The sequence below is a fragment of the Protopterus annectens genome, chromosome 2.part0, assembly GCF_019279795.1.
Source record: "Protopterus annectens isolate FY-2018-M chromosome 2.part0, PAN1.0, whole genome shotgun sequence".
Taxonomy (NCBI): domain Eukaryota; kingdom Metazoa; phylum Chordata; order Ceratodontiformes; family Protopteridae; genus Protopterus; species Protopterus annectens.
Window position 1 is genome coordinate 489,433,483 of NC_056728.1, and position 18,721 is coordinate 489,452,203.

The following is an 18,721-nucleotide window of genomic DNA, read 5'->3' on the forward strand; positions in this document are numbered from 1 at the left end:
GCTTTCTGTATTAGTTGAGATATTAGTGGGAAGGGAGGAAAAGCATACAGAAGTCCCCTGGGCCAATCGTGGACTAGAGCGTCTCTGCTGGGGTGGCCTGGTTGGGGAAAGAGGGTGAAAAAATCATCGCACTTGCTGTTTTGGGGAGTAGCGAAAAGGTCGCAGCAAGGCCGGCCCCACTTTTGAAAAACTTTCTCCAACACTGAATTCTTCAGAGACCACTTGTGAGGTATGAGAATAGCTCTGCTCAATTTGTCCGCAATCACATTGGACTTCCCGGGAATGTGCGTTGCTAACAGAAACCGCTGAGAAGAAATCGCCCATTGCCACAGTCTGAGTACCTCTGGACACAGGGGGTAAGATCTGGTTCCGCCTTGTTTGTTGATGTACCACACTACAGACATATTGTCTGTCTGAATTGCTATAGTTCCTTTGGGAAGAGAGTCTTGTAGGGCTTGCAATGCTAGAAGCACTGCTCTCATCTCTAGGACATTTATGTGCGCTCAAAAGGTTGCCACATGCCTTGGACCGTCCTGCCCTGGTAATGCCCCCCCCACCCGATCAGGGAGGCGTCCGTTGTCAATGTAGCAACCGGAGGGGGGGAACAAAGGGTCTCCCTAGGAAGAGCTGGGGGGGATGTGATCCACCAAGAAAGATGATTCCTGCACGATTGTGTTATCGCAATGGAATGGGACATTGGGAGTTGTTGGTACGACCATTGTGTGTTGAGCATCCATTGCAAGATTCTCATGTGGAATCGGGCTAAAGGGAGGAGAGGGATAGCCGCCGCCATTATCCCTAAGACCTTCAGGATCAGTCTGACTTTGATCTTGTTGCTCTGCAAGACAAGAGAGACTTGTCTGTGTATGTCTGCTACTCTCTGCTCTGTGAGTCTGCTGACATATTGACTGTGTCTAGATTTGCGCCTATGAAGGTAATAACACGACAAGGCGACAAGATAGACTTTTCGTAATTTATTGAAATGCCTAGTGTTTGACGTGTGTAAGGTGTAGTCTCTGGCAAGAAGCAGAAGATGCCTGGTGGGGGCTGTAAGGAGCCAGTCGTCTAAACACGGAAACACTTGGAATCCTTGTCGTCTCAGATGAGAGGCGACCACTGCCATGCATTTGGTAAACACTCGGGGGGCTGTAGTGAGTCCAAAGGGCAGGGCCCTGAATTGGAAATGACTGGTTCCCAGCCTGAAGTGGAGGAATCTCCTGGAGCGTCGGCTCATTCTGATGTGACAGTACGCATCCTGGAGATCTATAGAGCACATCCAGTTGTCCCGGCCCAAAAGGGGCAGAATGGACTGCAGCGTGACCATCCGAAATGTTGTTTTCTTGACAAACTTGTTCAAGTTGCTGAGATCCAAGATGGGTCTCGAGTCCCCTGTTTTCTTAGGAACCAAAAAGAATTTGGAGTAGATTCCGGATACTTGTTGGTCTGCTGGAACTGGTTGAATGGCTCTTTCTGCCAGCAGCTTTGAAATTTCTAGTGCTGCTTGTTCCCTTTGACTGGGTGGAATGTCTGGAAGGGATTTTCCAGACTGCTTCGGAATGCGAAAGAAAGGGATTCTGTAGCCTTCGGAAATTACAGACTGTACCCATTTGTCTTGAGTGAGGGAAAGCCAGGCTTTTGGATACAGAGATAATCTTCCCCCGACTGCCTGCGAAGGTGGACAGCCGGGCAACACCTCAGGGATGCTGAAAGGGCTCGTCAGAGAAGGATTCTCGACCGCCCTGATTCTGCGGGCCCCCTCTGCCTCTAGGACGGCATCTACAATTATTGTTCCCCCCTCTGCCTCTAGAGGGGAATCGACTCTGTGCGTCTGGCAAAACTCCCTGTGGTTGCTTGCGGAAAGTACAGTTTTGTACCTACCATAAATGTAGATGTCCGAGAGGAATGCATCTGCAGTCCTTACAAATGGGTTGTCCTGTCGTCAGGCAGCCCTTCGGTCGGCCGGATTCCAAAGTCTGGGTCTGGCTTCGGCTGGTGTCGCACTTCACCCGACGTCATTGCGGCAGTTATTCGGGTATAAAGGCATCAGCCGACGCCATTTTCCTCAGTGTTTCTTGCCCCAGATGCCAGGTGTCCTCTTGGTAGGCTAAATTTGGATAAATGCCAAAGTTTCCAAATAGTAGAGAGCAAACACACAAAATAAACATGTATGTACATATATACAAACAAATACACCATAATAGATCCCCCCCAAGCTAGCTGAAGATTGGTAAGTACCCTAGGAGTACCTCAGAGGGGAAGGATGGTGGGTAATCCTGACTGCAGATGCATTCCTCTCGGACATCTACATTTATGGTAGGTACAAAACTGTACTATGTCCTTCAAGGATGCATCTGCAGTCCTTATAAATGGGTAGAATACCATAGCTAAACTAGGGGAGGAGGAAATGAGAATAGATTATGGTGTAGTCAGGATCCCTTGCAAAACAGCAGTGGCAAAGCCAGCACGGGATCTAGAGTATAGAGGTAAGTTATAATGTTTGGCAAATGTATGCACGGAGGTCCAAGTAGCAGCCTCTATAATGTCCTTGGTAGCCACTCCTCGTAAGAAAGCTGTGGTAGTGGCTGTGGCCCTTGTGGAGTGAGGCCTGATGTTCTCTGGAGTTTTCTTTCCATGGTAGGAGTAACAAAGTCTAATGCAAATTTCCTATCCATTTGGAGATTGTCTGTTTAGAAATTGGTTTTCCTTCTTTTCCTGTTGCATAAGCTACCAGAAGCTGGTCAGTTTTTCTATTGTTTTTTTGTCCTGTCCAGGTAGTAGCGTAATTGCCTGTGTACATCCAAGGTATGTAAGAGCTTTTCCCCCCTGTTCTGTGGATTGGGGAAGAATGTAGGAAGGTGGATAGCCTGATTTAAAGAGACTCTGGATACCACCTTAGGCATAAATGTAGGATTTGTTCTCATGGACACTCTATCTTGATGGAAGATCAGGAAGGGTTGTACTGCCATTAATGCTTGTAGTTCAGAGACCCTTCTTGCTGAAGTTATTGCCAGCAGGAAGGCAGTCTTCCAGGATAAGTATTGCAAATCTGCTGTAGCTGCTGGCTCGAAAGGAGGTAGAGTCAGTTTTTCTAGCACAAAGTTCAAGTCCCATGCTGGCAATGGAGGTTTCCTGGGAGGTTTTACATTTTTAATTCCCCTCAGAAACTGTCTGAGCAGAGGATGCGAGAAGACAGGAGGATCCAAGCTGTATTCTGCTGAAATAGCTGATGCATGTATCTTGATGGAGGAATAGGACAGGCCTGTGTGGTAGAGCTCAGCCAAGTACTCCAGGATGTTGGCTATGTTCACCAGTGTCACATCTTGCCCCTTTGCAGCACTCCAGATGAGATATCTTTTCCATTTTGCTGCATAATTCTTTCTTGTTGAAGGTCTATGAGCCTCCAGGATTATGTCCTTAACCCTTTGGGATAAATTTGGGTTAATTTCTGTCATGTAATGTTCCAGGCAGTTAGCTGCAGAGTTTTTAGGTTTGGATGCAGAATGTTGTAGTTGTTCTGTGTCAGCAGTAATGGGATCAGGGGTAGTTTCCATATTTGTTCCCGGAACATGCTCCTCAGCAGTGGGTACCAATGTTGTCTTGGCCAGTCTGGGGCTATCAGAATGATCCTCGGACATTCCTCTTTGATCTTGAGAAGCACCTTGTGCATCAAAGGTAGTGGTGGGAATGCGTATGCTGTCAGGCTTTTCCAACTGAAGGATAGGGAGTCCACCTTCCAAGCAAGTGGGTGGTAAGTCCTTGTGCAGAATTTCTTCAACTGGTGATTGTATGGGGATGCAAACAAGTCTATTTGTGGTAATCCCCATTTTCTTGTGATGGCTTTGAAGATGTCCGGATGCAGCATCCATTCGTGGGCATCTGTTGTAGTTCTGCTTAATATGTCTGCTAGAATGTTTTCCTTCCCTGGTACATAAATTGCCTGTAACTGAAGGTTGTAACTCAGAGCCACATCCCATAGGTCTAGTGCCAGCCGGCATAGGGGTATGAGTGTGTGCCTCCCTGTTTGTTGATGTACCACATAACTGTGGTGTTGTCTGTCCTTATCAACAGCTGGCCTTCGTGGAGAAGAGGTCTGAATGCCTGGATTGCCAATTTTACTGCCATCATTTCTTTTAGATTTATGTGCAGATGCAGTTGGTCTTGAGTCCATAGGCCTTGAATGCACTTGTCCATCATGTGTGTCCCCCAACCGAGGTCTGAGGCATCTGTCGTGATAGTTTGTCTTGGTTGACTTTTGCTGAAGGGCAGTCCTGTGTTTGATTGACAGGCCTGAGCCCACCATAAGAACTCTTGCTTCAGGCATGGGATTCATTGGAATTTTGGTTTCCAGGCTGTGCTTGTGCTGAGACCACAAATTCTTTAGGTACCACTGTAGCTTTCTCATATGAAGCCTGGCATGAGGGACCAGAATTATGCAGGATGCCATGAAGCCTAGAGCTTGTAGCACTTTTCTTGCAGTTAGATAGCTCTGCTTTGTTAATGCCAGGAAATAGAGAGGAAGTTGTTCTTTCTTTTCTGCAGTTAGAAATGCCATTTGTTTTGATGTGTCCAGTTCTGCACCCAGAAAGGTTATTATTTGGGATGGAATCAGCCTTGACTTTTTTGTATTGACTGTGTATCCCAGGGCTTGTAGCAGGTAGATGACTCTTTGTAAGTCTTCTGTTAATTTGTTTTTATTGTCCGCTTGTATCAAGCAGTCGTCCAGGTAGGGATAGATTTGAATTCCCTGAAGTCTGCAATGAGCGATTACTGATGCCAGGCATTTTGTGAACACTCTGGGCGCAGTAGATAAGCCAAAGGGCAATGCTGAGAATTGATAATGCTCTGATCCTGCAAGAAATCTGAGGTATCTTCTGCAAATTGGTCTTATGGGGACGTGCAGGTATGCCTCCTTGAGATCTAGAGTTACCAGCCAAGACTCCTTGCCCAGCATGGGAAGAAGCTGCTGTAGAGTCAGCATTTTGAATTTTGGAACAATGAGGAATGTGTTTAGAGCGGACAGATCTAGAATAGGCCTCCATTTGTTTTCTTTTCTTGGTACCAGGAAGAGCCTGGAGTAAAATCCCTTCCCTTGCTCCATAAATGGTACCTTTTCCACAGCACGCATTCTTAATAACTGAGATATTTGTTTTAGAGCTTCTGCCCTTTGAGAAGGTGGTAGGTTTGGCATTCCTTTCTTTCCTGGTAGTGTATGGAAATGGAACCTGTAACCTTTGTCTATAGTCTGCAAAATCCATTTTTCTCTTGTAATGCAGTGCCAGTTTTTTGAAAATAATGTTAGCTTTCCGCCTAAGGGTGCTTCTAGTTGTTCCCTGGTAGGCGGTGTCACCGCCAAGTCACTGTGATTGAGTTGTTGTAGTGGTGGTGGCTGTATCCATGCCTCATTGGTTGTTACCCTGCCACTGGCGACCCCTGTAGGCACCTCTGGATTGGTTTCTGCCTCTAGAGCGCCTATTCCTGCCTCTTTGTGCCTTAGAGGACTCCGGAAAGGACCAATTCTTGGAGGGCCAATTCCTGCTAAACCTTGGAGGTTGAACTTGTAAGAAATCTTTTACTGTTTGCACAGATTTTGCTTTCTCTTCCATCTTTTTCAGAACCTGCTGTGCGGGGCACCAAATAAATTGACCTTGTCCATAGGTGCATCCAAAAGCTTAGATTTGACATGGTCTGGTAATGCCTGTTCTTTCAACCATGCATGCCTCCTAATAACTGTGCCAGTCATGGCTGATCTAAAGGAAGCCTCCAGTGCATCATAGCCACATTTTAAAGAATGGTCACTAACCTGCTGTATGTTATGTAACATTTCTTGAACATACTTTTTATCTAAAGATTCTTCAGAGGACAGCTTTTTAGTCAACTGGTCAAGCATAAACTCTTGATATTGAATCATACGAAATTGGCAGTTCAAAGCTCTAGCTGACAAAGTAGCAGAGGTGTAAACTTTTTTACCCCATCTCTCTAAGGACCTGGATTCCCTTTCAGAGGGAGGGGTTTTAGAAGAAGTAGCTGCTACAGCTTTAGGGCCCTGGGAGATAGTCTCTGGATCTGCAAACAGGGCCTTATATAAGTGGTGATGAGTGTCCGGGACCCTGTAGTACCTATCTGGTTTAGCAGGAGCCGGAGGTAAAGTATCAGGAGTAGTGCAAGCATCATTAAATGCATCATCAACAACAGATAGAACTGGAGGAATAGCTAAAGGCCTATGCTGTGGTAAGTGTAGAAAGGTCCTAAGCCTTTTTCTTGAGTCTGAGAAATCTTGGCCCTGCCACTGAAATTGTTCCCTCATAGCATGCAAGGTTTCCCCAAAGGAAAATTCCTCAGGAGGAGAGGCTGAAGGGATGGACTCCTCAGCATCAGAGTCTTCGTAAGGAGAATAAGAAGCCTCAGGAGGATCTGTATGTTCTGAATCATCAGAAGAATCATCTGTGGCTACTGGCTCAGGGTGCTCTGCTCTAGGCCTCTTTTCTGGAGGAGGGAGAGAGGCCCTGTCTGGATGAGGCTGGGATCCACGGATTAAAGTGATGAGATCCTGTGCCAAAGAAAGCATATGGGAGCTGGTGCTGGGCCTGTGAGAGGGGGGCTTGGCAGGCACAGGTTTGGAAGTTTTGGCTGCTTTAGCCCTGGCAAAGACCTTAATAGACATAGCTGGAGGAGGCCTAGCAGCTCCATGTGCAGGAGTAGAAATATCTAGTGGAATGGTGTCTGATAAATCCTGTGAAATCGCAACAGAAGGCTGGATTTCAGAAGCCGTTTCTACCAGAATAGAAGAGGCCTCGGTAGAAGGCAAGTTATCGGCTGAAGAAAGAACCGCTTGCTCGGTTTCGGCCAAAACCGAGACACTCGTGGATTGCTTAACCGCGGTTTCAGCCGAAACCGCGGATCGCGAGTGTCGGTCCTTTTCTTTGCGTTTTTTAGTTATTTGCGTAGTCGGAGGATCTGACGGCATAATGTAGGCAAAATCGGAGCAGAAAATCTGTTCAGCAAAGTCCGAGCGACGTCTAAGCGTCCGTCGGTTAAAAGAAGCACAGGCTAGACAAGCTGCTACGTCGTGGTCTGGGCCTAAACAATGTATGCAATAGGAGTGGAAATCTTTATGAGGTATTTGTTTCCCACAAGATAAACAGTTATTAACTTTCTCTGACATCGGCTGAGGCAAGAAAGAGTCCCCAACGGGGTACTTAGCTTTATAGAAGTCTTCGAAGTAGTATTCGGTAGTAGTAATCTCTGGATCTGACCGACCGGCACTTGCGAACAGCTTCTGCTTCGGGCGCCACGCGGCAAGAAAGACTGAGGAAAATGGCGCCGTCTGATGCCTTTATACCCGAATAACTGCCGCAATGACGTCGGGTGAAGTGCGACACCAGCCGAAGCCAGACCCAGACTTTGGAATCCGGCCGACCGAAGGGCTGCCTGACGACAGGACAACCCATTTGTAAGGACTGCAGATGCATCCTTGAAGGACATCCACATCTTTCCCCCCTTCTGGCCCTTGGGGTAAGGCCTAGAAGGAGTAGAAAAACGGACTCCCATGGCAGACAGAGTCTTGCCTTCAGTCTCGCACCTAGTCAGGGTTTCCTTCACTTGAGGACCAAAGAGGGATGATCCATCAAAAGGGGAGTTAGTGAAGGACGCCTTGAAAGGGTCCGCAAAGTTACATAGCCGCATGCAGGTGTGCCGACGTAAGGCCACACCTGTACCTGCCGCTCTACTCGCTCCGTCCGCCGCATATGAAAGGAGGCGCATGGAGGAGTTAACTACTGAGTTAAGGGTCACCAGCTGAGAGTTCATCCTATCCTGAAAACCCGCAGCTGTTGGATCCTTTAACATTTCACTCGCTTCCTTGAGCAAATCCCTCTGAAGACGAGTGAAATGACACAGGTAATTCAGCGAGCGCATAGAAAAGGTCGCTGACGAGAACATCCGCTTCTCGTACCTGTCCATAGTCCTAGACTCCTTGTTAGGAGGATGAACAGGCACTGAAGGATCAGCTAACTCCTTCTTGGTGGCCGCAGCCACCACCATAGAATCAACAGAGACGCCTTTGGTCAAAAATTCTTTGTCCTTGGGGGCAGTGATAAATTTTGATGGTCTCCTGGGGGTGGGTTCCACTGAGTCAGGAGCTGTCCAGGCCTTCTTTGCCACCACTTGCATAAGGGGGTCAAAGGGAGGGGACACCCAGGAGGTGGAAGGGCGAGAGCCAAACGCCTCAAGATACACTGATTCATCCTCTGAAGGGTTAAGGACTGGCCAATTCCCCCTCTGTTTTAAGATTTCGAGGATGTTTGCAAAGGAGACATCTTCACAGGGGGAACGAGGAGAACCTTCAGAATCCTCTAAATCAGTGTCAGAGGTGACAGACTCAGGGGAGTCAATGTGCTTCCTCTTGCACTGCCTCTTCCTAGGTGGCTCTCCTACCAGGTCAGGAGAGGCCTCGGAAGAGGAGGAGATCCCCACTGGGGAAACTTGAGGAGCTGGCTCTCTACGATCCGGGATGAGGGGGTGAGAAGAAATCACCGCAGGCACCGTGGAAGAAGGGGCAGACGGAGCCGACTGTGGTGTTGAACCAGGTTCTAACACGCTCCTCATGACCTCGAAGGCATCCCTGTCAGGCAGAGCCAGAGGTCTCCACTCCGAAAAGCTGAAAACCTCCCCCGGTAACGACAGTAATGGCTCCGAGGTCGATGTCGGAGCCGAACTCACCAGCGCCGAAGCACCGAGAGGGAGAGCAGGGTCGGACAAGGGTCCGATGCTACTCGCCCCCTCGGAGCCGACGAGGGAAGTCCGGCGCCGAGATTCCTCCAGAGAAGACATCGGAGCAGACGACGGTACCGAAGACAAAGGTATCGGTTCCGACGCAGCCACAGTCTCGGGTCCGAGCCGCCCCGGCTCCGAACTCAAAGGAGTCAGAGGGGAACATTCTGAGTGACGGGATTAGCCATCGACTGTTGAGTCGGGCTCTGAAGCATTTGGGCCAGTGCCTCGGACTTAAGAAGTCGACTCACCACCCTCTGAAGGTCATGATCTGACAGTCTCGACGACCTAGAGGAGTGAGATCTATGGCTCCGTTCAGACAACAATGGCGATGCTGGAGCCGAATGAACGGAGCCGATAGATGGTGACCTTGACCTCTTCCTGGACGTCGGTTCCGATAACTTTATCGGAGCCGACTCAGCAATGTCTACCTCGGCTCCAGCCGGAGCCGAGGATATAGCAGAAATATGTGTCTGAGAATCATCAGCTCCGGCCGGAGCCGATGTTCGAACAGACTTTGAAGCCCCAGGGGATGACTCAGACACTGGAGCCGACGGTCTGGTAGGCTTGGAGGGTTTCCCCGAAGATTGAGTCGGGGGACCCTCAGGCTTCAATAAGCCCCTTAAAATGAGCTTATTTTTTCACTCCTGCAGGACTCTAGGGCTGAAACCATGGCAAACAGCACGAGTCCTGCAGGTGCAAAGGTCCCAGGCAGTAAACACAAGAAGTGTGACCGTCTGTCAGAGACATCTTCTGACAGCACGACTCACACTTCTTAAAGCCTGAGACCTTTGATTCTTTAGACATTTCTAAAGAAGAAAGTGTAATCACACACTCACACACACACACCGATTACACTTATTGAAAAATTAAAATAAACTAATTAAATCAAATAAGTAAAACAAATAATTCCCTACGGAAAACACAGTCACTCCAACTACTAGGAAGGGAGGGACGGGGCCTAAAGGCCCAAGGGAAGAACTCTTGGGAGTTTTTTTTGAAAAGAAGGGGAGAATTTGGAAGGGGATGGTAGGAAACTATCTAATTTAGAAAATAATAAAGAAAAATTGACTTAAAAGGGGGTCTATCTAAGTTAAAACTTAGTCTTAGCAACTAACCTGACGAGCCGGTTGAAGAGCACCTCGACCGCTATAGCGGCAAACGAGATCTGAGGAGTTACCGCCTAGCATTGTGGGATATAGGGGAGCCTCGAGCCGATGGAACTAGCTCTCGAGCTTTTAGAGTGGCCGAGGTTCGGCTCCGAACCCATCCAGCAAGAATGAAGGCGAGATAGACAACTTAACATTATGGCATTTTTCTTAAGAAATGATCTTGATTCCATTTTGTGATTTAACTTCAGTGATCATATGCATTTCATGCAACCAAGCTGTGAGCTGTCATTATTCTACTCCAACAATTAACACAAAAAACAAATTTTCTCATCACAAAATAAAAACAGCAACCCTTTTTGCAACAGTACATCTTAAGTATGTAGCTGTCGGCAAGTAACACAAAGTCTTCTTCAACCAAGTTTAGCCTGCTGTTCATCTGACAGTAATGCAGCAGTTTGTACTTACTGAACTGACAGATGTCTTCATAATAGTTGGAATGTGGCATGGAGGTTAATGTTATCACAGGACAGCCGTTTCCACCAAGAGTCTCGCATAAAACATCTTTCCGAAAATAAATTTGCTGAGGATTGAGCAATGATTCCAGCTTCTGAATGTGCATCTTAAACAGAAAATATATTTTAATGTTTTCTCCCTTTTTTTTCCATTTTTTTGCATATACAACCCTTTAATTTGTTTTTATCACTGATGTACATTTTCAACAATTATCCACAACATTTTAAAAAGACTACAACAAGAAACAACAAAGAAACAGTATTCCAGTTTAAAATATGGAAATGGCAACAAATCTGCATCATATCTTAACAAGAACTTCCAGCACAGATTGCATACAAGGATAAAATCCTGACTAAGGTCCAGGTGACCCAAGTTCAATGACAGGCTTGGGCAGCTACTGAAGCTGGTACAGGGAGGGATATAGGTGCTGAACTCACTCACCTCTCTTGATGGGGGTAGGGGTGGGAGTGGCCAAAAGTGTGGGGACTTCCCATGTGGAGATCACAGAATAATGTGTAAAGTACAGTTGTGTACACTTACCATAAATGTATATGTTCGAGTGTATTCACTGTTGCAGTCATTACATTTGGATAATCTGCTGGCAGGTTGCCCTCAGACGGCCTGATTAACAAAGTCTTGGGTCCTGCGTCAGTTGCTGTCCCTTCTTCCATGACATCAGGTCATCAGGGGTATAAAACATGCAGCCGATGCCATTACATCAGTTTTTCTTTCCCCAGATGTCAGGTGCCCCCCAAATGAGGAGCCAAATATTTAAGTGATTAAAAACACAAAAATATGCCTCCAAACAAAAGCAAATACAGCAAAAAGGCTTTTAAGCATAGTAAAGGAAAGAAGAGGTATAGCAAGAGAAAAAACAGGGGGTTGGAGGGAGGGTAACCAGGACTGCAACAGTGAATACACTCGAACATCTACATTTATGGTAAGTGTACACAACTGTACTATGTTCTTTGTGTTTCACTGTTGCAGTCATTACATTTGGGTAGATTCCCAAAGCTATGGTTGGGAGGCTGGATTTATACAGCATTAGGATCAGCTATAAGGCCCTGCAGGACAGCAGAGGCAAAGCCAGCTCTGGATTTAGAGAAGAAAGGTAAATGGTAATGTTTGGTGAAGGTATGAACTGAGCTCCAGGTGGCAGCTTCTACAATGTCTCTGGTAGGAACACCTCTGCGAAAGGCTATAAAAGTAGATGCAGCCCTGGTGGAATGAGATCTGATCCCCTGGGGTATAGTTTTACCATGGTGTATATAGCAGAAACAAATACAATGGCTTATCCATTTGGAAACAGTCTGCTTTGAAATAGGGTTTTCCTCTGCCCCTGCAGCAAATGCCACCAGTAGTTTTTCAGATTTTCTTTGTGATTTTTGTCCTGTTTAAATAAAATCCCAGTTGTCTGTGTACATCCAATGAATGCAGAATCCATTCCCCCTTGTTCTGTGGATTGGGAAAGAAGGTTGGCAAATGAATGGTCTGATTAAGAGTCACACTGGATACCACCTTAGGCATACAGGATGGATTGGTCCTGAGAGACACCTTGTCCGCATGAAAAATAATGAAAGGCTCCACTACCATAAGAGCCTGTAATTCGGAAATCCTTCTAGCTGAAGTGACTGCTAAAAGGAAAGCTGTTTTCTAGGAGAGAAATTTTACGTCTGCAGTAGCAGCTGGCTCGAATGGAGGGAGATTGAGTTTTTCTAATACAAAGTTGAGGTCCCAGGCAGGGATGGGAGCCCTTCTGGGTGGTCTTAAGTTTTTGGCCCCCTCTGAGATACTGCTTTAGTAGAGGATGAGAGAACAGGGGAGGTTCTGTGTTGTAATGAGCTGAAATGGCTGAGGCATGTATTTTTATGGAAGAAAAGGACAGGCCCTTGTGAAGCAACTCAGTTAAATATTGTAAAATCTGAGGGATATTGGGCACTGTTGTGCTTATCCCTTGCGATTGATTCCAGGCACAGAATCTTTTTCCATTTGTCAGCATAAGATTTTCTAGTACTAGGCCTTCTTGCCTCCAAAATGACATCCATCACAGGTTTGCTGAGAGATGCAAAGAGTGAATTTAGGAGATTAGCCATGCTGCAAGATTCAAAGTTTGGAGCTGAGTGTGCAGAATTTGGTTGTTCTGCTGAGACAGTAAGTAAGGTGTCTGAGGCAGGTGCCACGGTGGAAGGTGTGACACATTGCGCAGGAGTGGGGTACCAGTGCTGGCGAGGCCAGTCTGTTGCAATCAAAATAATTTTTGGCTTGTCTTGTTTGACTTTTAGTAGAACTTTGGAGAGCAGAGGCAGAGGGGGAAAGGCATAGACTGATGGGTTTTTCCAGCTGAATGATAGAGCATCCACTTTCCAGGCTTTTTTGTGATGAGTTTTTGTGCAGAATTTGTCCAACTGATAGTTCTGGGGTGAGGCAAAAAGATCTATGTCTGGACTCCTCCATTTGCATGTCAACATGTTGAAAATCCGTGGTTCCAGTTTCCATTCATGTTGGTCCATGAGATTTCTGCTTAGTTCATCTGTCAGAGTATTCAGCTTTCCTGGCAGGAATTGAGCTTGTAGTTGAATTTGATAGGTCAAGGCAGTGTTCCACAATGCCATGGCTAGTCTGCAAAGGGGGTAGGAGTGTGTACCCTCCTGCTCGTTTATGTACCACATAACTGTGGTGTTGTCTGTCTTTATCATTAATTGTCCAGGATGAAGGTAGCCCTTTGAAGGCTGTCAGTGCATTCTGTACAGCTAGCATCTCTTTTTGATTAGATGCATTTGATTTGGGCTCCATTTGCTCTGAATGCACTTCCCTGCCAGATGAGCCCCCCCAAGCATAGTCTGATGTGTCTGTAGTTAGGGTTTGGGTGGCAAGGGGTGGAGTGAATGGCAGTCCCTTGTTTTGGTGGCAGGCCTCTGTCCACCACAGGAACTCTAGTTGCAGGCAAGGTATGAAAGGAATCATTGTTTCCAGGCTGTGACAATGTTGACTCCATAAACTCTAAGTACCACTGAAGTTTCCTCATATGCAGTCATGCATATGGAATTAGAAGAATGCAGGAGGCCATGAACACCAAGGCTTGCAGAATTTTTGTCCTCCAGATAGCAGGGTTTTTGTGGCCACCTGTTTGAAGTAAGTCACCAAAATTAATTTGCTTTTCTGGCATAAGTTAAGCCATCTGAGCAGTTGTATTCAAGCTTGCACCCAGGAATGTAATTTTTTGAGAGGGTAACAGTTGTGATTTCTTTTCGTTTATGTTGTACTCTAGACAAGTTTTTTACCAGCTCCAGATGTTTTTGAAGAATGTCCCCGTTTTCTGCCTGAATTAGACAATCGTCCAGTTGTGGATATATTTGAATATTTCTTTGTCTGCAAAATGCAATTACTGGAGCCAGGCACTTTGTGAAGACCCTGGGCGCAGTAGATAAGCCAAAGGGCAGTGCAGAGAACTGGTAATGCAAATAGCCTGCTTTGAAGCTGAGGTATCTTCTGCAAGATTCCCTGACTGGGATATGCAGGTAAGCCTCTTAAGTCTAGAGTTACAAACCAGGCATCTTTGCTTCGCATAGGAAGTAACTGTTGAAGAGTCAGCATCTTGAATTTTGGAATGTCCAGAAATGTGTTTAGAGTAGATAAGTCCAGAATTGGACGCCATAATTTGTCTTTTCTGGGTACCAGGAAAAGTCTTGAATAGAAACCTTGTCCCTTTTCCTCTTCTGGGACTGGTTGAATAGTTCCCATGTTCAAGAGAGAGAGTACTTGTTTCTGGGTCTCTGCCCACTGATTTGGGGGCATGTCTGGCCATCCGTTTGGGATTGGCAACGTGTGGAAATGAAATCTGTATCCCTGGGATACTATATTTAAAACCCATTTGCCCTGGGTTATAAGTTGCCAGTTTCTTACATGAAGTGCAAGTCTTCCCCCTAAAGGGGCGGATGAAAGGTAAGTGCTTGGTAAGTGTAGAGGGAAGTCATTGAGACTGCTTACCATAGGGAGGTGCCTTGTTGTTTCCAGATTTGGAGGAGGAGGAGGCACCCCATTGTTTTGATCTAAAAGTCCCTTGTGACTGAAACCTGGAGCCTTTAGAATGTCTGGGTTTAACTTGTGTGGCTCTCGAAGGAACTGGAAAGGACCAGTTCTTAGTAGGCCAGTGCCTACTAAATCTTGGAGATTGCACTTGTAAGAAATTTTTCACAGTTTGCATAGATTTAGCTTTAGCTTCCATCTTTTTTAAAACTTCTTCAGCCTTATTACCAAAGAGACGGTCCTGTTGTAAAGGAGCATCCAACAATTTTGCTTTAACATGATCAGGCAGACTTTGCTCTTTGAGCCAAGCATGCCTTTTTTAGCACAGAGCCAGTTACAGCAGCACTGAAAGAGGCCTCCAAAGAAACAAAACCACATTGCAAAGTATGTTTTCCAACTTGCTCAGCTGAATGCAATAAATCCTGTAAATCTTTATTTTTCACACAGTCAGAAATTAACATTTTCTGTTTAAGCAGTCCCATGATATGCTGCTGGTATTTAAGCATATGAAATTGACAGTTTAAAGCCCTGATTGCCAAGGTTGCAGAAGTGTAAACCTTCTCATCCCATCTATCCAGCGCCCTGGAATCTCTATCAGAAGGGGTAGGATTTTTAGCAGTAGGGGCCTTAATGCCCTTGGGACCCTGAGAAATGGTTTCAGGATCTGCAATAGGATTTTTGAAAAGGAATTTGTGGGAGTCGGAACCCTGTAGTATCTATCTGGCTTACAAGGAGCCGGAGGCAGAGAATCAGGAGCCATACTAGATTCTGAAAAAATATAATCAACAATGTCTAGGACAGGAGGTATAGCCAAAGGCCTAGGTTGATGAAGGATAAGAAAATCCCTAAGTCTGTTTTTAGATTCAGAGAAATCCTGACTTTCCCAGTGAAAATGTTCCTGTAAGGTATGTAAAGTTTCCCCAAAAGAAAAATCCTCAGGGGGAGAAGCAGAAGGAATGGAATCTTCTGCACCAGAGTCCTCATAAGTAGGTATAGACAAGTCCTGTTCATTAGAAGAGTTATAATCAATGTCTTGCCTAGGCCTCTTAGAAGGGGGGGGGGGGTGGCTACCACTGATCAGAGTAATTAAATCTTCAGCCATTTTGATAATTTGTTTTTTAGGCATAGGGGCCTGCACATGGCCAAGGCGTCATTTTTTTATACACAGATTTAGAGTTTGGCCTTAGTTTTGAAGATGGAGTCAGTCTAATATACAAATCTGTAGGCCTGAAAACACCCTCAGAAGCTGGTGCCAGCACAGTGGCTCCGGACCCATCTAAGGTGGAGACATCTGCGTGTTTCATAATTGAAGCATCTCGCGGCATACCGGACCCCGAATGGGTCTCAGTACAGGCCTGCGAATCAGAAGTAGTGGGTATCAGGGGCTGCGAAAGCACCTCACAGAGTACGGGCGAACTGGTGACTGGCTTAAGAGAAGAGTTGTCGTCAGTTTTGGACCTCAACGGTCTGTCTCTATCTTTTTCTTTGTGTTTTTTTAGGTATTCGGGTAGTCGGATTGCTAACCGACGACATTTCTGGATAATTAAAGCGTGATCCAAAATATTTATAAGCAAAAATATACCGACGTTTAATAGCGCGTTGATTAAATTTAGGACAAAACCAACAGCAAGGTAGATGAGGTAAAAGCCTAGGCAAGGAATACAGTACAAATGAAAATCCTTATGAGGTATTTGCTTCCCACAAGTAATGCAATTATTAACTTTTACTGACATCGGTAAGGAGCAACAAAAAGTTTCCCCAACAGGGTACTTCGCTTTTTAGTTGAAGACTTTGGTTCTGAAAACGAAGATTTCAGGAGTCAGCTGACCGGCACTTGTAAACTGCTTCTGCTTCGGGCACCGCACGGCAAGAAAGATTGACGTAATGGCATTGGCTGCCTGTTTTGTACCGCTGACGACCTGACATCATGGAAGGGACAGCAACTGACGCAGGACCCAAGACTTTGTTAATCAGGCCGACTGAGGGCAACCTGCCAGCAGATTACCCAAATGTAATGACTGCAACAGTGAAACACGAAGAATATCTGCCTGTTGTGTGGAGACATCACACAAGGTTTATGAGGAGCAAGCAGTAGTTCATCGCTTCTGCCCATTACATGACCTCCTTGTGCACATCTACCAGACGTGTACATTGAGTTATGGCTTAGGCAAAGGAAAAAAAAAAGGCCCAAAACCAATCCACCACTTTTTATCCTTTATTTTAGCAGTCTTTCGCTTCCGACACAACTCTTGAAACAATGGAGTGAATGAACCAAAATGTTTTCACTCAGTCGGGGAAGAGTGCATAGGACATGAATGGAAGTCATTAAAATGATTTCTGTTTCTACCTCTGGACCTCACAGAGTCCCCTCTAGGTTATGATCCATCAACCAAGCTGAAATACTGCAAACAATATCCACAATAATTATATGCATTAAGAACCAGCTTATCAACTACACACTGAGGAGGCAAGTTCTGAACTTATAACTGACTCCTGGGAAGATTTTTCACACTTCACATTACAGAGCAGAAAGCTAGGCCTGCTGTACCTACGAGTAAACATACAATGACTTGTAGTGCTAAAACTACAGGCAAAGAGAGTGTCATATAAAAACAGTAGCAGAGAAAATTAACTCAACATTCAACATGACCCAAACATATTTCTAGACAGTGGGCAAACAATGAACAATTCTCACAAAGTTTAAAGACCAGAGTAAGAGAAATGTTGCAAGAAAATTCAACTAAATTATAGCAAACTAGACATCCCTAAAAAACAGTGATGGCAGTGCATCACCCACATATACTGATCACCCTAAAGGGAAGGTGAGGCCTTTTAATGTTTGCCCTTCTCAGTGTACAGTTGATGGGCTAGTTCTCTATATTTAAGGACATCTGTGCACAGCAAGAAAAATAAATAACTAAAATCATTTTTAATATATATAAAACTACGTAATACTATTATCCTTGAAGCATTCAAAGAGGTTACTGCCATGTTAGAAGCCATTCTAATCCAAAAAGTATGGCAGAAGCAGCCATTCTGACATGTATCCAGCATAGGATACTTTTTTGCCACTGCCCATCATTCTCTGTCTGTCACCAATGACAGACTGCTGCAATGCTTCATATTCACAGTTTCTGCAAGCAGCTCACACTGTCAGTAAAGTGACAACCATTTTTTTTTTTTTTTAGATGCAAGCTGTTAAACAAAAGCGAATGAACCTTGCTATTTGAACATGTTACAATGTCTAATGTATTGTCCTTATCAGGTACCTAAAGTATACAAAGCTAGCACTGTCTAACCCATCTGTCACTGTTTTGCACTTTCTCTGTGTCTCCCTGGAAGTGCAGCTCACACTAACAAATGCAAAGTACTGATGTGTGAGGACACTTGCCTTAAAAGTAGATCTTCATGGGAAAAGTCACTGTAGTTTCAGTGCTGAATCTGCCAAAAGGGATAATGCCCCATATATAACACAAAATGGACTGTATATGACCAGCTGGGAACATAGTAAAAGTACAGTTATATCTTATCATACTTCTACTAACAAAGAATAAAGCACAAAATGATAACTCCAAATCAGAGACGAGGAATGACATATGGGAGGATTTCCTTTTAAACTGATTACTCCTTTAAAGATGTGTTATGGTTTTGCCCTCACAAAAATGTATTTCAAATGAGCAGAATCTGGAACAATGCTGCGAAATCCAGGATGGTCAATATTTACCAAAGTTCCCTCTTACCTTAGCTAATTTGTTACTATGTTTGTTGGTTAAATGTAGACTGTTTCAGTTTGTGGACAATTTTTATCTTAACAATCTTCCATTTCTGAGTATTACTGTGAACATACTTCTTTGTGGTAAAGCTCATGTGACTTCTGTTAATGTGTTGGATGATGAGGGAGAACCAAATTAAGCATATCTGCTTTATTCCCCATCAACCAGCAAAACACAAACTGAAAACCTTTAGTTATGCTTGTCTATGTCTAGTCTCTAGTACACCAATAAGTCCAAACATGAAGTCTCAAAATGACAGCACCAGCACAGTAATGGCTCACTTGTGTTACAGTCTACAGATTTTTAAAGCTAATCACCATAAAGGTAATTGTGAAGAAGAGTCAGCAAATATTCCCTTAAAGAAGGTCTTAAGGAAGAGTCAACAAGAAATTGGCAAGATAAAAAATACACTTCCAAAATTAATACGTTTATGCCATCTGCATGAACCTCACTGCAGTTTGTAGGTCATTCTTATTGGTGTTTGTCAATAACTAGAGTACAAAATTTGGTACTTGCGTATTATCGCAA

The 18,721-nt window shown here is 45.0% G+C and overlaps 1 protein-coding gene across 1 annotated transcript in view; it reads right to left on the reverse strand.

The window, feature by feature from the left end:
- Positions 1-18,721, reverse strand: part of AGTPBP1 (ATP/GTP binding carboxypeptidase 1) — a 2,804,614-nt gene that overhangs the window by 610,921 nt on the left and 2,174,972 nt on the right. Inside the window, exon 27 of the mRNA XM_044060898.1 lies at positions 10,347-10,500. Within this exon, the coding sequence (XP_043916833.1) occupies positions 10,347-10,500 (154 nt within the window). The remainder of the gene's footprint in view (positions 1-10,346; positions 10,501-18,721) is intronic.